Here is a 25,122-nt window from a genome sequence, read left to right as displayed (position 1 = left end):
AGGGGTCGTTGTGCATGCAGGGCTGATGGCTGACCAGAAGGATGCATTTCCAGCTGTAGTGTGACAGTCATTTTGAGCCAATCTGATTACATTGTTGTTTGAAGAGGTGCTACTGCTGTCTGCTGTGACAGTGCCAGATATGTTCCCATCCATCTGTGCTGGAAGTTAATACTTGTGAGTTGTGTGGCAAGATGGAGAGAAGACAGCATTGCTCTTTTGAGGGACAATGGAATTCTGAATTGGTTTAAGAGAACTGTGAAACTTTACTCGTATGTTTAATGTTAGCTAGGAGGAGCTAGGACGCTAATGGGGATGGGTAGCAAAAATATTTCTCACACTGATGAAAGTGATTTAAGAGCCCTCATGCAAAAGGTTTAGCTGATCCAATTAAATTAGGATTTAATTCGTTTGAACAAATACAACTGCTGTGTATCTGGAGAAAGTTTCACCAAAGGTAAGGTCGAAAAGGATGATCTAGTCCCTTTCTGTAAAACACTGGGAGGCCTAAGAGGCATATCAGACAAATAATTAAAAGTTTAAAACATTTAATGCTACTCCACTCTTAATGTTCATCCTTCATTCTGTTGTTTTAGGAAATTGTATAGAATTTTGGTTCAACCTCTACCAAACGTGAGGTGCATTATTGTGTGCAAAATTAATGCTAAATGAGAGAAATGTCTACCCTCACATAGGATATTCAAGAAATTCTTCTGAATTATGGTCTGGTCCTTTTTCATTTCCTTTTTCATAGGCTAAATCTTGGTCCTGTTTACAAAAACTGTGAATTCATAAAAGTTTTTGATTTGCCTTTCTCCTGCTTTTCACACGTAGGCAAATTTGGCCCTGGTGCAGAACTAGAGTTCTCTGATAAACACACAGAGAACACCTTGAAGTACACTTTTCTACCTGAGTTATTAGGCTATTACTCTACCTGAGTAATTATGGTTATAAGAAAAACATAAAATTCGGGCAAAAGTTTTCTTCTTCTTTCCCCTACTTCCTGAATGGTGAAAACAAGGGAGATAAAAGACAACACAAATAGAAACTGAATGTTTTTCCATATCTTTAAGTGGCAAAAATGGAGAATAAAAAAGAATATTTGCCAGTGACTGTATTTACACAGTTCCTCCCTGCACTTTTTAAAGTGCCAGTTGTAATGAAGAATAAAAAAGAAGAATTTTGACTTTTAATTGGTCATTTCAAAGACAACAAGTGAGATAATACTGGACCTGTATTAAACTTCTTAAACTGAAGTTATGCTGCAATTTCAGTGCATTTCACTACAGAGAAAAATGGTCCTATTATAATCTGGCTTTATGTAGATAAGGGATGAAATTAATTTTGCAGAGACTTCATAATTTTGTTTTGGTATATGAAATACCACTTTGTGTATGCCTTTTGGCATTTTTCATGCAAATTACCTTTTCATCAAGTGTGGGTTTTGCAGTATGAGCTCTGATTTTCAAAAGATTAACATTCAGAATAAATGGATACATAAATATTGAATCTATGCAATTAAAATGTTCTCTAAGAAGAGAAAGGAAGAGGTTTAAGAGTGTGCTGAGATGCTTATTGTGCTTATAAATGTTGCAATGACAATAGATGCTTGTGTTGACCCTCTGCTACCAATTTAATTGCTTGTAGGGATATAAATTTTCCCTTAGAAAGCAATAAAGACAATGTTTTAATGTTTTTATAGAATCAGTGGCAAACATTGAGATATCCAGTCCGTTTTGTCCATAATGTAAAGCATTGTCTCAGACACAAATAAAAATCAATTAAATTACATGTGATAGAGGCTGCAGTTATGCGTTTCTTGTGAGCTCGAATCAGAAGTGGGCATCGGGGTTTTATTTTCTGCACAGTGAGAGGATGCCTCTAAAGTCCCTGCTGGTTAGCACTCTGCATAACTTCATACACAACTGTTTAAAAAAGGCAAGTCATTATTTTGTGAGTCGTGTGTCACCTGCAAGTAGTTTGAATAAGTAGAATATGAGTTTTATATTTTTAGAGAGGCTTAAACCAGGTATTTTCCTGTCCATGTGGCAATCTCTCGATAATTCAGAATTATAGAGACAATTTCTAGTATATACCAATTATAGATTTTTTTCCTTCAAATTAGATAATTTTCATTTATCATTTCCATTGGTGTACAATTTTGATCATAGTGTTAAGCACTGCTCCTAGGAGGAAATTCATATGGGTAGATGATTTTGCCTGTACTATGAAGTCTTTAGTATTTTGCATAAAGGCCATGTGTGAAGCTCATTGCAGGACTGTAGCTGTAAAGACTAACCTAAAAAACCTGCACAGTATGAAAACAGAAGTTGTATATAATTCCTACGAGAAAATCATATTTTGCCATCTCCTAAAGATAAAGCAAAGTAATTACATGCTTTAAGTTAGTCTAAAGATGCTTGTCTCTATTCTGTTCTGCATACTTGACATGATTATGGTTAAGTAGAAATCCCTTTAATTAAAGGTAATTTGATCTCTGCTGATGCATACACTTCTTCATGAGAATATGTATTTACACTGTGCTCTACTGACAGTGCTGGAATTCCCTAGGGACACAAAGAGTTGTTACGCAGAATTTCAAGCAGAATTAGAGCTATAAGCTCAGTTTCCTCTTTATGAAATGTTTTTTTTTTGCAAAGAAAATACTGGGCAATGAATGGAAATAGATTGAGATTGCTGGAAAATATGAGGACTGTGCCACAAGAAGTAAATTTCTCTTGTTCTCCCCCCAAGCAAAAGCTCTATAGTAATTGAAATAGACAGAATGAATATAAATTCCTCAGCCCTAATGTTTTGTCTAGCAATGTTGTGGCCCCTGTCGCTGCCAGGTCAAAATGTATTAAATGATAACAAAATAAATTTAGATTAAGGCTTTTCATTTTTAGATGTAGTTACAGAAAAATGCATTTATGTATTTATGCTCTATACTGTAATGCAGGAATTACTATGAAATATTTTGAATTTTCATGGGCCAAAAGTTAAGAAAATGTATCACTGTGATCTTGGCTGAAAAATTCATGATTTCAGGATTGGTTTCTTTTAAGTTTAACCATGAGTCTGAATATTCTATGTTTATATTTTATTTTGGGATAATTAGAACTGTTGTTGTTGTGTTTCTTTTTACCTAATCTCCGTGAGAAATGTGGACCAGGCACAGCAGTAGCTGTTTGCTGCTTAGGTTGTGACAGGGATATGGGAAAGGCTGGTGTAGGTCCAGAGATGTGGATAGGTGTGGAGATTTTTGGAGAATTTGGTTCACTACTAGTAGGGATGGCACTTCTGAAGAACAAAAATCAGTGGGAAGTCAGACCTTCTCATTGCTGGGACTTGTGAAAAAATCATTTAACAGTAAGTTACAGGTTATCGGTAAGGTACAGGTACAAATCAGTTATCACTAAGTTACAGGTACCATTTTTTTTTTCATATCTCCAGTTTAATACTGCTTTGCCTGGGAACATTCCCTTCCTGTTTGCTACATTGACAGGGGACTGTGAAAATGTAACAATGTCATTTGCATTACTAGCTGAAGTTTTGGTAATCAGTAGAACAGCCCCCATGTTAAGTATTTCTTTAATTTTGTTAATGCATGTTTACTGTGTCCGTTTATCATGCCTATTACATAAGCACAGGTTTAAGGCAGTTTCTTTTCTATTGCTCTTGTAGAGGTTTTCAGAACTTCTTTGTTTAACAGCACAGGGAAGGAAAAGCAGCTACTTTAAAGTGCATCTATACCAACTCAAACATAAAAAACAGGAAAGTATAATTTCTGTTTTCATTTTCAGTAGTGCTAGTGTTAATCATGTTTTTTTCTAATCTTTTGAATTATGAATGAAATGGAACACAACTTTTGCAGTATTTAGTGACTTCATTGGTCTTTCAATTGAGTTTGGCAGTCTGGGGTCAATTACTCAGTGTCATTTTGGCATCAGCTGGCATTTCTAGAGAAAAATATCATTACCGGTGACTCTCTTAGAGAGATGTCTAGAGGGGAAAGTAAGCCCGCATTACAGCTTAAAGAAATTACAGTGATCAGTACAGACTTCTAGTATCAGCATGCAGTAGTGAGTATTGTATACAGTCTGAATTTATTTCTCTTGGAGGAAGCTTGAAACAGCTCCTGTTACTAAGAGACTACACTGCTTTTTGGGCAGTGTGTGTTACTTGTGTGTAACTGTTTCTCTGGAATGTTAATAAAACTGCACCTCCTACTTGTGCGTTCTGAAACTGCTGATCTGATAACTTCTGAAATGAAGCAACAGTTTTGAGACCCACAGTTTACAGATCTTAATTTTGAATTTAACTTTTGTGAGACTTCTCTGTTTGAGTTGGCAGAAGCTTTTTTGTATTTACTTCATGCGGGGATGGGAAATGTGTTATATGGAATTAAGAGGAAGGAATTGGTTTCATATGCCACTGTGCGTATGGAAAAATGTTACAAAAAGTGGAACCTAGTCAGCAGAGACATAAGATTTATTCTGACATTAGTACATTAAGAACATCTTCCTTTTGTTGTGTGTTTTCAAGGACACTAGTAAAATGCTGAGAAGGCAGAGAACTCTAGGTAATTTCATTCCATCTTTTTTTTTTTTTTTCTTTTCCATTGACTTTATAGAAGTTTAGAAATGTAAAAGGAGAGTAAGACGGGGAAAATTTGTTTCAAATCAGAAGTAGAGTTAGGGCAAAAATTAAAAAAGATCCCAAACTAGTAGGTAATGGGAGGCATATAGATGGACTTTGTGCTCTGGGATGCTTTGAATACAGCTTTTACTTTAAATTTCATATACTGAGAAAAGAAATGCAGTCCTTTGTTCAAGGACTCAGATATGTTTGCTTGTCTTCCGTGGACTTTTCATGGTCTTCCTAGTTGAGGAAAAAAATCCAGTCTGATATAGAAGCTGCTATTCACATCTAAGAGGAGTTGGCATCATAAGATGAGGAATGCTATAGAAATGTAAATGAGTTATTACGCTTTCATGTTTATTCTTACCAGAACCCAGATTGTGTAGTACATTCCCAGAGTACAGAAGATAAACAGTGCTGGGGTTCAGGGTTTGATAAAGGATGACATCAACGTATATTTAGAGTATTTCCTGCTCAGCAGAAAGGGAGTTTTGGCAACTCTTAGGATCTAGGGGAGTGGAGACTTAATTGCAGATCAGGACCACTCAGCAATGCCTCAATAAAATCTGTAAGCACAGTTTTTTATTCAGCCAGTTAGTATGATATAAATTAAAAAGAATATAAACATAGTTAGAGAAATAGTACCAAAAGTAGGAAATAGTACCAAAGTAGGAAAATTAACCACATCCAGCAATACTGTGGTAATCTGCTGATGTTGAAACATTCTTGGTTCATAGCTTTCAGACTTGATTTTTTTTTTTTTTTTTAAAGGACAAAAAGAAAAAGGAGGGTAGTTAATGAAAGATTCAGAGAGTAAGTGGGGAGAGAGGGCTGGAGGAAGACAAAAGCTGTTGGGTTAGAATTAGATTGATTTGACTCTGGTCTCTTGCTGTCATAATACTGCATTTGTACATAGTAATGTGATGTATCCAGGAAGCACTAAATGTAACCAGAAGTACAATCTTCAGTTTTGTTGTTTAAATTGAGAACAAGCATGTTGTTAACAAGAGAAAATACCTTCTGAGGTTCTCCTGAGGTTTAGTAGTACAGTGTGATAAATGAAATATCCTTAAATCACAGTGTCAGTCTTAGTAATTATAGTTTAATATACCCGGTGATGATAGGGTTTACTTTTGTGCTCTCCAGGATTTCATGTGATTTACTAAAAGACCATGAATGAAGTCACAGTACTTGCCAAGATTTTATTTTCATTGGAAATAATAATGGTCAAACAAACCAACATGTATTACTGTTGGATATACTGGTTTGGATAGGAATAGGCTACAGAATTATGTCTGTAACTCAGTGAGAACTGAAGGCAAATACTAATTTTATTTGTTTGTTTTAGTGGATGCAAAGTAATAAAACTTGTTAAGTAGTGCGTGTATTCAGAACAGCACTAAGCAAGTTCTCTTCTAAAACCAATAATACAGAGGAAAGCAATATAGCTCTTCACAATGTGTATATTTTCTGGAGAAGTATGTTTTCTTTTCCCACTGCATTTGTGAAAGGGGTTTTTTTTGTGTGTGTGCTAAAGGTAGAGAGCTCTCATCTGAGAAGTGACAATATAAAACTGACATCTTGAGATTGAACACATCTGCTTTTTGCGTACTCGCAATCATTTGCCGATTTAATTTGAAAATGAATGTTTGCTGCTTTATATCTTTCTTGGTAGTGTTGACTCTGTTTTATGAGGTAGAAAAGTATGAACTCGAGTGAGGTCCATGGAGTATATTTTCTGTAAGATAGCTGGCTCTGGTTGTGGTTATACATTCTTTGTAGTAATAGTTGTCTTATTGTATGTCAGCATCTTCTTGTTAGAGACAGTTTGCAAGAGGTCATCGACCAGAAAACAGTGGAATCAAAATACCCTGGTTTATTTTGCACTGGAGCCTGTTTGGTATGTAAAGATTGTGGTCTTTAACTCTCGTATGCCTGTAGAGAGTGTGCTCCAGCTCAGAAGTAAGGAGACTTGCATGTGTCACCAGTGGAAGAACGATAGCAGTGGTGGTACAGGAACAGACAAGAGGTTTTCCTGGGGGGGCCACTGGAAAATAGTTCACAGTTTTCACTGTGGCTGTCTTCATCTTGGCAGTTTTGTGAAAGCCAACCCTTCATCTTCCTCGTCACAGGAACCTTGTGTTAGTGCAGACAGCATGCTCATGATATTACTAATGTGATCTGTTAGAGCAGGTATTGATTTTCACCATATCACGGGATATGCAGTTTTCTGTGTAGGTGGTCTTAACAAAATTGCCTCTGAGCTGGTGTATGGAGCTGCTGTAATGTTGTCTGAGAATGGACTAGTATAACCCGTAGGTGATATTCACATTAAGTGGACTTGGGGAAGGGAAGCATGAAGTCAGTGATTCTTGAGGTCCACTCAGTCTGGCAAGGAGAAAATTAGCATTGTTTAGGGTATCCAGAGATGGAGGCAGAATGAGAAAGCTGAGTCAGAGTAAGTTTAATAGTCACTCTGACATCTTGAATTATTTTTGTACCATGTCCTGTGCAACGCTGAGTATGTGGCAACAGTCTTCAGCAAATAAGATCTGCTGTAAGATTTAAGTAAAAAACTATTTTAACTGCACTGTACGATACAAGAATATGTTATTGAAATTATCAAACTGTGCTGTATTTTCACAAATGTTTTCAGCTTGAGCTTTTGGAAGAAGAATGGATGTTCTGTGCTGCCAGCTTTTCCTTCTGTTTGTTTCTTCCATAAATCTGAAATGGTAGTGGGAACTGTGCAGCCAAGCACCACTGGTGAATGGAGGTTGGAAAAAAGAATGAGAAGCCACAATGGTATGGAGGAAATCATGTGGCTACAGCTATCTGTAGGAAAAATAAACATCCTTTTTACCACTTCCCCACAAAAATGTTTTTGTGTCTGGAAAAAATATGGCGCTAAGGCAGATATAATACTGGAAGAAATTAACATCAATACACAAAAGACATTGCCTCATGTAAATGCAGCATTTAATGAACTGTTTCACCTGAGAAGGAAAAATATCTCATTACAGATGAATTTGGGAATTAAAACAAGTCTATGGAAAGGAATATAACAATATGGTTGAAAATTAAATGTAAGTTAAATTTTTTTACCATACTGTGTGCAGGCTAAAATTACTGACAATAATGCATGGAAGGTAAAAGAAAAAGAATATGAAAACTTACTGAAACAAAATTATAAATGGTGTGTGGCAGAGCTCAGAACTGTCCCTGGCTACAAGATATTTTCTAGTTTATTTATATGTGCATCCTCTCTTTTTTTCTTTCTTTTTTTCTTTATTTTTATGCAATATTTTGTTTGCCATCCACAATCATCCTTGCATCAATCTCCTTACTTTGTATTTTTCCAGTTGAGTTTTGAGAGACATTTTCAAATTCACAAGCCTGGGGCATGGAAAGCGTGTTATTTAAGCTTACCATGTAAAAGACTTATTCAGGAGACAAAGATGTGCTTTAAAAATGTGTATCGTAGCTGTTACCAGCTTCTGATTCAGCAATGACATGAGCATGTCTCCAAGTAGAGCATTTTTTCCAATAACATAGCATTCTGAATGAATTTTTGATAAAAGACTGAGCAGAGGTCATTAATATTCACTCAGAAAAAAAGAAAAGCTTTACTAATGTCGACTCTCACTCCCTTTTTCTGTTTATTCTGAACACCGTCCATCATTCTGAACACTCATTCCACTGGACTGCCCAGGGTAAATGCAGAACAAATTCTTCATGCTGATATGTTTTGAACAAACACTTTAGTTGTTTGGAAAGACAAAGTATTTTTCTTTTGATTTATTAAATGAAAGATTAAGGACACCTAGGTATCTGGAAATGAGGTGATGGGAAACTTGAGAAACCATGTGGAAAAACACAAAGTTGTCCAATAAAAAACAGGATTTGATTCTCGAAACAATCTTTGGTTCTTGAAAAGAGTGAGATAGAGGAAGAAATTTCTGCATTCTTATGAATCTTAAACCTGTAAACAATATTTAGCATACTTTGACTCAAAACTTTCCTAATGAGCAAAACTATGAAAACATTTAATCTTTTTCTGTTTAGATTTGGATCAAGACAAATAATGCATATTTCAGTATGTAACAGGTGATAGAGGAACATTTTTCTATTCCAAAATATTTGTTTCTTATGAGTGGAGAATATATGAATGGACTTTTTCCATACCACTGACTACATTTACTGTTTCTAGCAGGGAATGATCTGCAATTTGGAATGCAATAAACTAAGCTATACTGTGGATAATACATCCTGTAGAAGAAGAAATCCTGTGTTTTAATTGTAAACTGAAACTTGTTTAATAAGTTCATCTTCAATTTCTAAGTAATTGATTTTAAAGCTTAGCTAACTTTAGCCTTTTTTCCAGGCCTTCCTCAGCTCCAAAAAAGAATTAAAACAAACCTGGTTTTGGGCTCTGTGATACTTATATTAATAGCATTGGTAACCAATACTGTATCACTCTTTAGATTTTGCCTGAAAAGATCCCATCTTAAGGGGTTCTGAAAATAAGAATTATCTTGGCAGTGATTTCAGCAGGTTCTTCTTTTAATGATAAAGGTACTGAATGGTATTAAACAGATACTTTCTGAACTTAAAACTTTCTGAAGTCTTTTTCAGGTTGTTCTAATCTGTGTGAGTAATTTCAAAGCTCACCTGAAGTTAACCTGTTAATAATGAGAATTGTTTTTTACATATGAGATTATTTTTAATGAATTATTGAAAGTACTTATCTTTAATTCAGGGTGGTCTATAAATGAGGGGAGATTATGTTGAACTATGTACTGAACTTTTCCTAAATACAATTAACACTGCCTTTGCATTTTACAAGTAAATATTCATGCTTTTGACTGAAATAGGGATATTGAAACACAGAAAACAACTAAGCTACTGTTTCTTCAGTCATAATAATGCAGATGCATAGCCAGTTATGCTATGTTACACGCCTTGGAAATAGTTATATAGTGAGTACTGAGAGCCTGTAATATTTTCTCTAGTTATGCATTTTGTAGTTTTTCATATGGATTCTGCCATTCTAATGCATAAGAATGGTATATGGCAGAGAATTTCTCATATAATTAGTTTTAAACATAACTCTGATTTGGCAAGACTACCCTGAGGGATTACTTTTGTGTTTCTTATCTTTCCATGATGGAAAGATAATGGCTATCTACATGAGATGAAAACTGTTGTTGGCATTTTTAGAACATGGAACATGTTTATTTTTAAACACTCTTTCCTTCCTTTCTTTCATTTGTGGCTAGAAAGAAGGGATGAGTAGTGGATTAATAATTTCAGTCTCCAGCAGAGTGAATTATAATTTGTAGCAGAAAGAAAATGTGTGAGGAATGCCCATATTCTTACGTTATCTGGAAGTCATTTTGTATGAGAGGCAACAAATCACGGCAGAAATTCTGCTTTTCAAAACAGCTAGGTCTGACAGACTTGAGCAGGAAGTAAAGGCAATGCAAATTTTATGTAATAAAACTTGTTTTTGATTAAACTGGATCAACTGCAGATTCATCTAGATTTATACATAAGGACAACATTCACTTGCCTTCTTGCTCAACTTGTAACTGTACATTTATTAAGTCGTAGCCAGGATACAAATGACATTTTTGCAGTTAAATTGCAGATAGAAGCAACCTTCAAAGAAGAAGCTGCTTGAAGTTTAGGAAGTTAAATCTTACTGTTTTGTTTGTCTCAAGATGTGACAGATAACATATGTCTCAGGATCATTAAAACTGAGTGTAGACATAATATTTTTCTCTGGTCTACTTGTCTTTTTTTGAGTTTTATGTTTGCGTTTAAGGATTTTTTTTTTTTAATTCGGTGAGATTCAGGAGTTCTGTCCTTGAAGTAACCTCATGCTTTGTAGAAACTGAGTCTCAGAAATTAAGAATTTCTTCCACGAGGGCATCTCACTTGTCTAGATTTGGTCCTTACAAAATATTAAGTATTTACTCTCCATTTTAAGATTGTTAGCAGTTTTGTGCAGGGCAGTTTGTATTCTATTTGGCAAATAACGGCTTTTGTTTTATCAAGCAAAGTTCATGAGCACTTAACTTACACTTTAGTTTCTTAATTTGACTTTAAATGCTGATAGTCTGGTAAATGATATCTACATCTGCCTCTATGAAGTTATGAAGTTATCCAAATACAATTCAGGAAGGCTACTGAGGATGGTCCACTGGTCCGTCATTATAGAAGTTTTGATATTAAAAAGATTCCATCTACAGTTGTGTTGTTAAGATGAGGTCTGGTAATCTGACTTATTTAATTAAGAAGTTGAAGATTGTGGCATCCATAAAAAGTTTGGTTGCTGAGGTAAGACTTGTACTTGTCATTTTCAAAACTCTGAGAATGTGTGTGAGTAGGATCTGCAGATCTGTTACAGCATAGTGTAGGTATTCAACATCCTCCCTCCAAACTGTCCTTCATCTGCCTGTTGCTTATAAAAGCCCCCCATCTGAAGTGTTTAGATCTAATTTGGAGCCTACCTCTCCAATTAGATCATATGTGTCGCAAACATGCTCTTTCAGAACCTTGGCCAAGTGTTTAGAGGGGGTTTAAGGCTTATAACTATTTTTCTGTTGAGGTGTGATGGCATTCTTCTAGAAAGTGACAGACACTGCTTCCAGTCCAAGGGGTGTTTGAGCCCATAGTTGAGTGGCCTTACTCAGACTATGATGGGGATCCTAACAGGCATTTTGGTGAAGTTGTACCCTGGCATAAACAAGAACAGAAGATTCATGGACCAGGGAAGCAGTGAAGGGTCTTCGGAGGCAGCGGGACTCTTTGGCCAAGTTCTGTGTTTATCACACAGTAGAGACAGGGTTCCTGGGTTCTGGCCTCATCTCCAAAGTTTGTTTGTATGTTTAATGATGGTGAAACAGTATGATTAAACTCATTATTAGTCTTATAGCTAACATGAAATGAACGTGACTTGTGTTCCAATATTCATTTTTAACCTCAGTTTGATTTTCAGCTGTAGAAAATTATAACATCTTAAAAAACCCCTGTGGGTAGCATTAGTCAAATACTATGTGGTACTGGGTATTAATATCCTAGGATTTAAATATAAGCTTGGGGAAGCTGAGTCTGACATATTTTGAATTTCTGCAGAGAGCATATTAGAACTACAACTTCATCTTGCAAAGAGATGGTTTAAAATTGTTAAAAGGAAAGGAAAAGTGTAGTTGCTTCTAGGGCTGTAGAATAGCGTCTCGTGTATGTAAGATTAGGCACTTCCCACCCCCAGCGTTTGTGGTTTTGTATTACAGATTATCGTTATTGCGTACACGTTTCTGATGAGATTGAGAAATTTCCTTAGCTGTAGTGTAAAGCTGCCAAGTTACATTTACTACAAACCTGAAGGCAAATACAGTTCTTCCAGAGGCATCCTCAGGCTTTGGAGGTGTTTTTTTTTTTTTTTGCTGAAAGGCAGGCTTTGACTTCCCATGAGATCGTCAGAGAAATAAAAAGGACTAAAAGCTCTTCAAAGCTAGACCTTAGGCCCTAACATAAATTAATTCTCTGATGGTGGTTTATATTTATAAAAAATGAATAAGTATTTACAAAAATGCAGTTTAAATAGAATCTTACCCAACTGTACTTGAAATTAACTTTTTAGTATCACCTGTCCTTTTGAATTCAACATAAAAACATCTTAATATAACTTTGATTTAGACTTCACAAGGCAAGGAAGAAACACAGCATTTTCTCTTTCTTTCTGTATGCCGGATTTCCGAGAGGTATCTTGCTTGTTTCATGCCAAATAGTTACTACTCATAACTCAACAGACATTTAAATTAATTTATGTAACAGTAACTACATTATTATTCTAACTCTTTGCTGCATGTTAACCCAGTCACTTACTAATTATAATTTAGTATAAAGTTCTAAATGAAAGACTATTCTGTGTTCTTTTCTCCTCCTACTTTTCCCTTTCTTATTTTAAAGTTATATTAACACTAAATTTTGCTCTAAACTTTTGTTCAGCAAAGCGTTCTAGAAAAAAAAGATCTGCAGTGCTGTAAGTAGAGTATTATAAGTTGGAAATGACTTAACAGAAACGTCACTGCAAAAAGAGCCAGGAAAATTCCTGCTGAGAATCTCTATGGTATCAGCATTAAAACTGTAGGACTGGGAGTCAAGAAATATTGATTCATCACAGGCTTCCTTTCTTACTTTGGAGGTGCTGCTTTACTTCATGGCGCCTTGTTCTCCACCTTGTAAACCAGAATTATAGGATGATCATATATCTTCAGGTATATAGTAAGGACCAATTCTATGGAGCAGTTATTCATCCTGGTTTGAATTGTCTTTACAAAATTCCAGATGTTTGAAGGAGATTTAAGACAGCTTGTTCCCCAAATCACATCTGCTGCACCTTGCAAACCTCTGGCTGTACTGTGATTATCAAATAGCTGTGAGTCAGCAGTATGATCTGGAGCACTTCTTTTTCATTAGGCTTAATTAGAGCTACCCATGACTCGTCTTAAGCATGATTCCAGCCTTGTCCTCAAATGCCTGAGGACAGTGAGAGGATTTGACCTGCTCTGTGTCAGTATAGTCCATCAAAGGCTCTAGCTCTGTATTTATACCATTCTTTAAAATCTTATCCACAAGAAGCTGTGTGAGCATAAAGTAGCTGCTGTGGATACCATTAAAGAACAATAAGTCATTATGCCTGAAGGTGTTATTTCTGTATAATTTGTAGTGTACAAAACATTGCTATATTATTTCCTTTGGTTTCCTCTTCTCATAAGGTACTTGCAGCATTATTTCACGTGGTGCAGATATTAACGATCCTTGATTTGAAGAACTATAATTCAGTGTGCTTCTAATGTGGTAATTTAGATGTACTGTGTTATATGAAGAGCACTGTAGGGCTATTTTTTTACTATTAATTTATAGGAACTGTTTTTTCCTATAGTGATATGGGAAAACTGACATTTTAATAAGTATTGTAATGGTATTACATAGATTGAGAAGTATGCTCAGCTAGAAGTACCATTGTTGAGATAACTGCAAGTTTAAATTCCACTGATGTCATTAGCATTGCTTATTTTCAGAGGTAACCAGGTCCCAGAAGTGACTATAAAGTAGTTGAAGCAAGAAATGACAGTTTATGTCCATTGCTGTTTTGAAGAAAACAATTCAGACTTGAAGTAAGATGCTACTGTAAGATGAAAGCAAATTAAATAACTGATAAAGTGGAACTGCCTTATCATCATCTTTTGTGAATGATGGAGCAAAATGAAGCCAATTTAAAAATAAGGCATTCTTCTGCTAAAATCTGCACAATTTATCTGGGAAATTTTAGGTCAATGTTTATTTGATCTGTGTATAATAGATTTTCAGGGGGAAAAAGAGCTAAGCTGAAATTTGCAGCTAAACTATGGGCAAAGACTAAAGTAAAAGGTAAAGTTTTATGTAACTTGATTTAAAAGACTAAAAAATGAGATAATGAATAATTTTATCTACTTTAGACATTCAGTTAAATGCTTTAAAAATATGATGTGCGCTTCTCTGAATATAAAAATAAGTTACTAAATGCAAGTCGACATTTCTAAATTAGATGCTTGCCAGTTCATCAATGATATAAGCAGAAATGTATTTTTCAGTGGATGATGAAAGAGGATTTCTGTATCATGTTGTCATTGTTGTCATGGAAACTTGTGTATATCATTGTTAAATGGAGTGTATGTAAGGATCTAACATTCCTGTGACTTATTGCCAACTATTGTATTTTCGGTGTGTTTCTTCAATGCTGTAGTCAGTGCTTAAGAACTTGTAAGTTGCTCTCCTGAATTACAACCATGAATTCAATTACAGGATTAGGCTATCCAGAGAGCCCTTAGCATAGGGTTCTTTGCTATAAGATTCTTTTCAATACAGGGTTATTAACAGCTGTATTTCCAAATCCATTATATCCTATTATAAAAATCACAAAACCAGTATTTACTGTATTGAAGCAGACTGTTTTGCCACAGCAGCTTTTTTTTTTTTTTTTGGAAACAGTGAGCTATCCATCAGTCATTATAAATTCTTTACCTTGAAAATTATGGATATTTTCTGAATGTGAATTTTGAAAATTAAGTGCTTTGTCTTTGAATACATTGCTAAATTCATAGTACAGCTCCTGTGTATAGTTGTCCTAACCTGTCGTGCACACAATGGTAGACTAAGAGGGAAGCTTGAGTATGACAATCCAGATTTAACTGCTCAAAAATTGAATTTTCATCATTGAATAAGTGACTTCTGTTATTTCACATATATTTGTTACATTTCTTTTTTTATGCTGGCATGTTTGATTTAATCTTCTCCATTTTCGAGAGTTTTCTGAAGACTATTCTGACATTTAAAAGCTATCATTTTAAATAACTCTTGATGAATAACTTAGTTTCTGTTTATTTTTAGCTGTCTGTAGCAATTTGATGCACATTTAACTTACTTGAGAATTGTAGTAACATTAAATGTTCCAGAAGAGTAAAGTTAGAAATGTTTTTTAAAAGGTGTTGTGGTACTTAGGGTGTTGTTCATCCAGAGAGGATATGACTGGAGTTACAGTATTTGATCTACCGAAACACAAGAAGTGCAAAAATATGGCGATGAAAAACCTCAATTAAATAGAAGTAAAATAAACCACTGTGGCTTTAGAGTCTGGAAAAAAAGCATTCATTAAGTAAGTGAGGACTATAGGCTAGTGGATGTAATTACAACTGAAATTAAATTTATAGGAAAGGTCTAATTTTCTCTTCCTGCTTTGGGAGATGCTGTCAGTTCAGGCAGTCAAATTTGAAGTGATGCCACATGATAAATTCCTGGTAAATACACATGCCTGGTCTTTATGGCTAAGAAAGTGTATGCAAGAGTCTGTATATAAACCAAATATATCTTTCTATTATTTTAGATTACAGTAAGCTGTATATGATTGTATAGTCACTGAAAGGAGAAAGGGAGTGTCTTTAGTTTTTAAGCATTCATTGAGGCAAAATGAAACATTACTGGCTTCATACCTTTTACCTACAGTCATTGATAATTTCAGCTGTGATTTATAGCAAGGTAAAATTTTCAAATTCTTATTATATAGTCCTGGCTCTTTCTTCCATAGGATTTAGGCTTGGATGAGATGAAAATTTTGTTAATGGAAAACTTTGATCTATTACCTAAACTTTTCTCCATTTAAGGATTCCAAAGAGAAAAGCTGTAACTTCTCTATTGAATCCCTCTTCTGCTGAATGTGATTTTGCATTTATGGATACCTCACAGTAACCCGGGCACCTGATAATTTCATTATAGTTTCATTTTCTAGCCATCTTCTGTAGAACTTATGAAATCTGAACCACAAATTGCAGGGCAGAGGGATAGCTTGGATATGTACTGCTCTGCATTGGCTACAGTGGACTACGGTGCAGGACTCTTGACTACTGGTGTGCAAGGCCAGTATCAGGGCTCCACTTTTGTATTTAATAAGAATAAGTGTCTTGTCTGTTCATTGTTGTAGCAACACTAGTAAGAAGTGGGGAGTGCTGAAGAGCCTCAGCTGCTGTGCCCCGGATCTATTATGTCTGGTGGAATCCTATACCTAGTTGGACACTTGCGTAAGAGGAGAGGGATTTCACGACATTTGGCAAGAAACGGAAATGCTGCAGCTATCTCAAGAATAGTGGATTGAATGGTTGCAATGCAGTCAAACGTGGCTGATTCTAGTCTCAGCTCCTGATGTGTCAACTTGTGAATAGATTTGTAGGAGTGATAGATTTTTCAGGCTTCTGGTTAAACTGAAAATACTGGGGATGTGGAAAGACCAAATTCCTGCATCATTGAGGGTTTAATTTCTTAACAAATGAAAAATAAGAAAACAAAAAATACGTGAAACTGTATATCCCATCTTTGAGTGGAATACTGTCTTTGAGTGTTAAAAACTATTGTGCGAATGAAGTAGATAACTATGAGTATTGTCAGAGAAAGGAAGCTGAGAGTTTGGGTTTTTTTAGAATATACTAGTATCTGAAAAAGCTCTGTGCTGGTTTATTTCAGTGTATCGCTGCTGATGACAGCTAAGGTTACATCTGCACTGCACAATCTTGTGCCCTGATAAATACTCCCACCTCTGAACGAGTTCATTTCTCAGGATAATTAGCTGTTGGAAAGAGTTTATTAACTTGGGCAGTGTCATGCTCGCATAGCTACAGTGCTCCTGGTAACTTGATCAAATTGAGTATTATTGTGTGAAACTAGTTGTACCATAAAGGCATCTTAAATGCTCTGTCATCAAGATCCAGTTAGGTTTGTATATGTCTCCATATAGAGACATATACTCCATAAAGAGTGTATTTGCAAAAATGCCTGTATTTACCTGTTTATTAAGCATTGATCATTAATTAGGTTTTCTGGGATTCACAAATCAGGATTCTAACATCTTGTTTCTGTTTGTCTTTAAAAATACCGTTGCCACTCTCAGCTTTTCCAAAACCTTAAATAAAATAACTTTAACTGAATGAAAATCTTTGCTTAGAACCATGAGATATTTGCAAGTTTTGGGGTGTTGTTGATAAATACAGTGTTAATGATATGACAGATGCAAGCTTATGGGTAAGCTTTTTATCTAAATTGAGCCATCTCTTGAATTTCTTTTGTTAATGCTAATTGGTATTTCATGTTCAGGGGACATTAAAATTGGCAGGCTGGGATCCCTCATTTTCTTTCTGTTTGTGATTGTGGTGCTGATAGCCTAACTATGAACTTCCTTGTGCAGGGCCACTAGTAACATCCAGTCTGATAGATGAGTATTTCTAGAAATGCCAAGTAATTGAGTCTCAGCACTTACAAATGCCTTGTGTGCTTTTTGAAAAGAGACCACCAGCTGCATTGTATTGAATTAATTGTACTTATTTCAGTGATGTGTGTGTCTGTCCAGAATAGAAAATAATGTTTTCATTTCAGAGATGTCTGTGGGTTGATTTTTAACTCATTGGAAGCAGGATAGTTAAAGCACTAAAACTCTGCCTTTGTTCTTACTAGGTTTTCAGTCCAGAATTGAAAGGACTGTGTTCATAACATGCATATACCTCTTAGTATAATGCCATGCAGATTTTTCATCTGAAATGCCTTGATCTTTAACTTGCAACCAATGTTCAAATGCTCAATGAGGAACTGTACTAAATAGGTTTGAAACTATTGGTACCTTTTCAAGGACAAGCATAGATTCTACTGTTCTGTGAAGTGGTAAAGAAGTTTTTTCAGCTCAACAGGACATATGGATATTGCAGATATTGGAAGGCTTTTGGGATTATGCCAAAAAAAGCCCAACGGTATTGTTTGCTCAGTGACAGAACTGAGTGCAACTGCTGAATTGTTATGCGTATCAGGGCCAAAATGAGATGAAGCCTTTTAACTTTCTGAGCTAACATCTTCCAAATGTATTTCTTGAAAGATTGATAAAGAGACGAGATGTCAGAAATTGGCCAGATGTGGACACAAAATATGTGTGATCAAAGCAGGAAAGCTGCACAATTGTGTGCCTGAGCCATTCGCTTGTAGGGCCAACTCATACTCATGGGCTCCTTTATACCCTGTGTTTCTTCCCCTTCTGCCTCCTCAGCAGATATGCATTTAGACCAAGTACTTGAATAATATTCAGTGTCAAAAAATAGTACATTGACACAAATAATGTCTGTAAGTGTTGGGAGATTCAGTGGTCTCCTTTCATAGGATGAATCATATAGTTTGCTTCTAGAAAGCTTATTTTCTCTATCAAAAGTTCATAGACAGTGACGATTGTGTACTGCAAATAGTGTACTTCTATGAACAATCTAGACAACATACAAAATGATCTTGTGGAATGGAAGATCTTGAAACTTTCCATACTATTAATGTATAAAGAATTCTGTCCCTTGATTATTACAGGCTGAAAGGAGTTTCTGCCTTTGTTCTTAATATTTCTTGCAAATTTTCAGACCTTAACTAAGTCAAATGATCTATTTTTACTCTTGGAAATGTTTCTTTTTCTAATGAAATATGTGGTTTTTGGTAAGCTCTAAGGGCATTGTGTTTGGGCGCAAGTGCTTAAAATTCTTTGAATTTTTTTAAAGGCACACATTCCTTATACCATTGCTTGATTGCAAAGCTATGTAGTGGTGACCCACTCTGCTAGATGAAGTTAAAAATCATCACCTCTATAAAATGAGAAGTATGCAAGCTACAGTTTGGAAAGAAAAATAATGTTAAAATACTGGTTACTTCAACTGGTCCTGTAATACTTCCCTGCTTGTTTTACAGAAGCAAACATGATGACACTATATCCATCAGCATAAGAATATCTTTCAGTTTCCTTGTAGCTGAGGTCAATTACTTCATACTGGAAAAGGTTGGTTTGAGACTACAGATCATGACACCTTTTAACACTGGAGGAACATTCATATTTGTGTAAATACATAGCCATGTATACTTGTAAGTATGCAGATGTGTTTGCATCTAATTATACACAGGTTTAACCTTTAGCTGCTTTGTGGAAAAGGAATATTTCCTGAAAAATATACCAGAGGTTGCATCCACTGGAAAATGAAAATACTGTGCTTTTTTAAAATAGGAAAAAAAATAATTGGACCAACAAAATAAAGTTTTGTTATATCTAGTTTTAGAGTCAGAGATGCCTTTAATCTTAGAACTGGGCTGTTTTCTCATAACCCTAGAGTCAATGTTCCCCCTTTAAGCCTGTAATTTTACTGAATTACTTATATTATGAATTAACAGTATTTTAATTGTGTCCATACTAATTTTAAAAATAGTTGACTGGGATAGGTCATTTAATTATATTTTATCTGTAAGAAAGCATTAGCTCTGCCACAACTGATAGCTAACAAGGCCATCTGCAATGCCTTTCAGTTCACTCACACTGAATTGTTCAGATAAAGACTGTCAAGTGCTGCCTAAATAAAGAAGGAGCCTTGGTACAGTTAAGTGCAGTGGAGAACACAAATGAAGCATTGATTCCAGGCATGCTGTAGGATCCAAGCTGTGTCTTGCAGTGCTGAACCTTTTTAGAGTTTACATTGTTGTTTTCTGCAAAGTATTAAAATGCGAGTATCTGTCATTCAGGATTTCAGGGAAGATGAAAATGAGGACGAGGAAGAAGAAAAGGTGAGTTAAACTCCAATCGCTTGGAAAATACTTATGTCCTTCTATTGTTGAACTTTTAGGACAATAGACCTGCAATGATTACGTTTCTTTTACAGGTCTTTCTCAAGCCTGTTATTGAGGATAGAAATATGGAATTGGCCCGAAAATGCAGTGAAATAATAAGTGATGTAAGTGACCATTACTGTTTTCATCCTTACATTTGCATTTCTCTTTCCAAGTGAGTTTGTATTTACGATCCATATTTTTTTCAGATATGTAGAATGCAGCATGTGCCCATCCAAGGGTTTAATATAAAGCACACAAAATAATAGAAAAGCACAGCCTACTCTGGTACTTTAAATTATCAGCCACAGAAGAATGAGTTTTTCAGAGCAGTTGAATGATCCTAGGAAGGAAGATGTGGGTCTCACCTGGAGTATGTCTCCCATGAGAACACCTTGGCTGATCTCATCAGGAAAATGCAGTATTTTTTATAGTTATAGCCTAATGCTGTGAAGTTTGATTGGTTAGAACAGAACCAGGTGCCAATATGCATAGCTGTAAGGCGGGAGGACAAAAATAAAAAAGATTAATTTTGAGTGTTACCTGTTGGTCTGTGGTGATAAATGCTCAAAACTGCTTAGTATATTGTTATTTACTTACACTTACAGAAACAATCCACTGAAATGCTAGAATAACTTCAAAAAATATTCAGCTAGCAAATTCTTGACTTTAGTTACTACAGATTTTTAAAACTGTCTATCAGATATAGACTTGATGTAAGCATTATGTAGTGGTGTGTACTACAATAAGTGCCTGTCAATAAAAGCCAGAATGAAAATGGACCTGGAGCCCTTACCTGACCCCAAATACTTTTATGGCTTCCATGCAACTTGTTTCTAAACATAGTTGCTGTTCTTAAAGGCAAAAACTCCTTGAAAAATGCTGAAGAATTTTTTTCTTTAATTGAAAAGGAATTATTACTGTGCTGTGTACCCATTAGGAGTAATGTTGGCTGTGGCTGTTAATTAACTGATAAATGGAGTGGCTGTATTTTCTCTGATTTTCTGCAGGGGATTGGGAGCTAAAGTGAATAACTAAGTAAAGCGATGTTTCTGAAGGCTATAAAGGTTCACCATTGTGGGCTTTTGCTGAAATCTTGTGATGCATTTAGCCTATAAGTGTGCTCGATTTTCTTTCAGATATATAAAGCATAATGGCAAAGTGTCACTAATGCTTTCAAAGCAGTAGTAATATGTAATGGCCCAGACCAATTTAATTTCAAAGAAGAGACTCTGTTCTTAAAAACAGCATCTGCTGAAATCAGTAGGTGTTTCTTCATTGGCTTGAATGGAATGTGTGTGTGTATACAAGGTAACTTTTGTTTCCCAGAATTTTTGCTATAATTGGTATTTCTTATGACCAGTGAAGTCCTTTGTGCTGGGAAGTAAGTTCCTCACCCTGTACTTCATTGTGGAGGTGAATAACTGCAAGGAGTTTGCATTCTTGCCTTTGATTTTCGACTCATTAACATTCAGAACATTTTATACATTCTTTATCCTTTTTAGCACAAATCTTTGCACAAACTGCTGTTTGTCTGGATGTATCACCAGTGTAGATGTGTGCATTTTGTGTGTATGATGGTTTTATGGGGCCTGCAATTTGGCCCTAAAATGACCTTGGGACAGCAGACAATGTCCTTGTTGATCACGAGACTGGGTTATTGTCCTTTTCTGCCGGTGAAGCTGTCAGCACAGCTCCTCCATCAGGACACAGCTCCAGGGGTGCTCGTGGATGAGATACTGGGGCTGCACTACACTTGTCCTGCATTCTTTTCAGGCTGACTTTAATTTGGCAATATGTATTTAAAAAAGTGTTATGATGGCAGCTGTGAGTGCATGGGTAACTCTCAGCCTTGAACTGTACATAGGGAAAGCTGTGAAGTGTTTATGTGCTCTGGTTCTTGAGGAAATCCCTGTTTTCATTGGAGGTTGGCAGACATTTGTTCTGTGGCTGTGATACCCCCCGGATTGTTTCTCCCTAAAGCCATTTTATTTAATCTCCCTCCATTATGCAATTTTATTCCACAAATGTTTTCAAAATGGTCATATATATTTGATTTATATGAATTACCTTGTTTTCCAGGCCTTTTCTCTTTGATAGCAAAATTGAGTGTGTCTATTTTCTTGTATTACTTACATTTTGGTATATTTTTATCTCTCCTTCGTTTTGCTTGTGTGATGTGAATACTGTTAAAAGCAGAGAGGGGAATTACTATATGAGTAAAATGATCATTGACCAAACCATCATAAACCTGATGGGCAGACACTTTATCTTCTGAAGATTTCTGCTGAATTTTGGTAATGTATCGTAGCGGTTCTTCTTTTCCCCTATAACAAAAAGTAGTATTATATGCCATTGAAATGTCCTCATATGGAGTCCACATTTGCTTTAGCTTATCTCTTTGTTATAAAGTAAGGACCAAAGAGAACTAGAGTCAAGTGCAGAAACAGAGTACTTTTCCACTCATACCAATGGGGTTGTGACCACCTAGTTTGAGGTGGAGCTGTTCCTCTGGACTCACCGTTACTAGCCACAGCCTCTAACTCAGGAGGGCTTTGAAGTCCAAATTGCTGGAAAATAGTAAAATACTGTGGGGCAAAAATACTGTATGCTTGCCCTCTTCTCATGCTTTCTTCTAGATTTCTACAGCCACAGAGAGAGGATTTTGTTTTACATGGTTCTGTGATCTGACACAGCTCTCAGTCTTTTGGGACATTATAAATTAAGAAGTGTAGGGTTTCAGAGGGAATCCTGAGTGCTAAATGTTCCCTTTTGGTGTGTCATAAGAAGGTTAGACCTTTTTGTGGCTTCTCTAAACTTAATAGGGTCTTTGAGAGATGACAGTGCTAAAATGGACCTTGGCATAATACCTATAGACAAGGTTACATCATTCATGTTAAAGATATTAAGGACAAGTTTTAAAGTATATTCATATTCAAGTTAGATTTATATGTGCCCTTGAACATAAAGGAAAGATGACTTACTATCAGAGCCTTTCCTTTAGCACACAGTTTCCTCCTGTGTTTCCTGTGTGAAAAAGGCTGATGGAACAGGCCATGGGCAAGATGAATTTTCCTGGTGAGCCAGGAAGCTTTGGCCTAAAGGTTGGATGCCCTTGTTTTATAGAGTTGATCTCGCCATAAAACATCCACTAAAAAAAAAAATGGAATTAAAGCTTACTGTTTTGGTGGTTGTCTAGGAATTTTAATCTACTTTTACTGGAAAGCTGTGCTGCTGGTCAGAGTATAATAGTTTTATGATGAGTCAGGGAGAAGAAACTGATCAGGAGAGAGCTATTAAAAATTGGACCTGTAGTGAGCTATTGGACTTCAAAAGTATATCAAAATATCAGTGGTGGCTCCAGGCTATAATTTGCAAATTTTTTCCTATCATTTGTTTTTCTCAAAAGGCTTACCACATCCACTCAACCTGAACAATGTATTTTTTGGTGAAGGGTAAGTCACTTGTAGGCAAAATTTCCTATTCAGTATTTTAGATATTGGATTTGTAACCCCAAACTTTTAAGAGGAATATTATCTTCTCTGCCTGTTCCTTCCAGCCATTGGTTATGTTCAGTCATAGCCAACCTCTTAAGCCTAACATCATTTACAATAAATGCACACTTTAAGTGCAGATGTCATGACTTCATAATACTTGTCCCATTTCATCTTCCATCTTTCTGATTCCAAGTGATGCAAACACTTGTGTAGCAGAGTGGAGCGTGTTGGATCAGAGTTTGACTATGAATTTTGTTGTATGTTCTCTCTAAACTGCTCATGTGAGCCTGCTTGCATTTTGTGGCCTCTAGGGAGTAATATAATAAATGTGAATAATAAAGGAGCAAGGGGATGGCCTTAGTCCTCTGCTGCTTTTGGTTATTTTGAAAACATGACTTCAACAGCAGAACAGCTTTGATTGTTTCTTCTAGTCATGTTCTGTCATTCCCCCCTAATTAAGGGATACTCTAGGAAGCTTTCATGTAGGATTTTTGAATGGATTATTGTTCTGTAATTAAAATGGATGTAATTACAATGAGATCTCAGATATCTGTGGGTGATTTATCTAAACTGGGAGCAGCAAGACTCTCCATCTCCTTTACTAGAGCCTCAGTTCTAACAGGAGTTTCAACTGGGAACACTCATCAAACCTAAACCAGCCGACCATCAGCTCTGTAGATTTCCCATGTCCCTTCTCAGCCTTATAATTGTGAATAAACATAATTCTATGAAGCCTTATTTTTTTTAAGCTGTTCATATGCACATACATAAACACACATGCATGCATGTGTGCAGGTTGAACAGTAAGTGCGTGCTCACATTTATCATAAATCTGCCCTTTTTGTATATTGTTTCGTGATTACCTAGGAGTACAGTGTCACAGGCAAGTTACATGAACCATTGATTTTGTGGGCCCCTGAGTAAAATCGTGATATGTGGAAATTTTACACCCATTATTCACAAACAGTTTTTGTTTAGAATACACTGTAATCCACAAAGGCAGACAGTATGGTTCAGTAATGAGATGTAGATTTCTTCAGCAATACAAATCTGAATGAACTCAACAGAAACCAAAATTATTTCCTGTGTGGGAATTATATAGACATCAATTTGAGATGAATTTGAGATTATCTAGTCCATTTTGTGGTGGTCAAAAGGTTTGCATCAGAAAGTGCAGGAGCTGATTCTGTGGAATTTGCCACCCTTCTCATGAATTTTCCAAGTCCCTGTAGAGGAGCATAGAACTTGTGATATCCATTAAGGATTCAGAGAAAGAGGAAATTAAGACTGCGTATTTCTGTAATGCTCAGATGCAGATCATATTGCTTCTGTCAGTGCTTGTCAGCAAGTCTAGAGTGCATAAATGCAAGCTGCTGTTAGGCACAATGTGAAAATGAGGTTAGAGAAATGGTAGCAGATAATAACCATGAAAGCTTAATACTAAATAATTCAGTTTGCATTGAACTAAACTACTCTATGTACAAAGAAAGAAATGTCATTAAAAACATTTAAGGTATTCATGTAAAATGTCTATCTTTAAAACTTACATAGTCCGTCTCATCATTATGCACTTTCTTCATGCAGTTCTTACATAATAAAGGTCCCTACACATTTACAATGTCCATAGATTTTATCTTTCTTGCAGTCTCAGTAATACAAACAGTAACACTGACTTCCCCAGCAGTCATGTGATTATTATATTTGCCCATATTGTTTGCCCCATGGTAAGAAAAAGGGCTTGTGTTTTGTTGTTGTTTTTTTTTTCAAAATATGTTGTGTT

The 25,122-nt window shown here is 35.8% G+C and overlaps 1 protein-coding gene across 8 annotated transcripts in view; it reads left to right on the top strand.

Annotated features, from left to right (window-relative positions):
- The window catches only part of NEBL (nebulette), a 257,190-nt gene that overhangs the window by 142,230 nt on the left and 89,838 nt on the right, over positions 1–25,122 (top strand). For 2 of the 8 annotated variants that reach the window (XM_054057767.1, XM_054057766.1), the window contains 3 exons: positions 18,943–19,030; positions 19,762–19,803; positions 19,899–19,970. The exons of 2 other annotated variants lie outside the window; for them this stretch is intronic. In XM_054057767.1, the coding sequence (XP_053913742.1) occupies positions 19,932–19,970 (39 nt within the window). In that variant the 5' untranslated portion in view covers positions 18,943–19,030; positions 19,762–19,803; positions 19,899–19,931. Of the gene's footprint in view, positions 1–18,942; positions 19,031–19,073; positions 19,804–19,898; positions 19,971–25,122 lie in introns of those variants that run through there. 4 more of the 8 variants (XM_054057765.1, XM_054057769.1, XM_054057770.1 and 1 more) reach the window with 3 other exon arrangements.

The sequence above is a fragment of the Cuculus canorus genome, chromosome 2 (genome assembly GCF_017976375.1).
Source record: "Cuculus canorus isolate bCucCan1 chromosome 2, bCucCan1.pri, whole genome shotgun sequence".
Taxonomy (NCBI): Eukaryota; Metazoa; Chordata; class Aves; order Cuculiformes; family Cuculidae; genus Cuculus; species Cuculus canorus.
The sequence above is the reverse complement of the archived record's forward strand: the minus strand, read 5'-3'. Positions and strand labels throughout refer to the sequence as shown.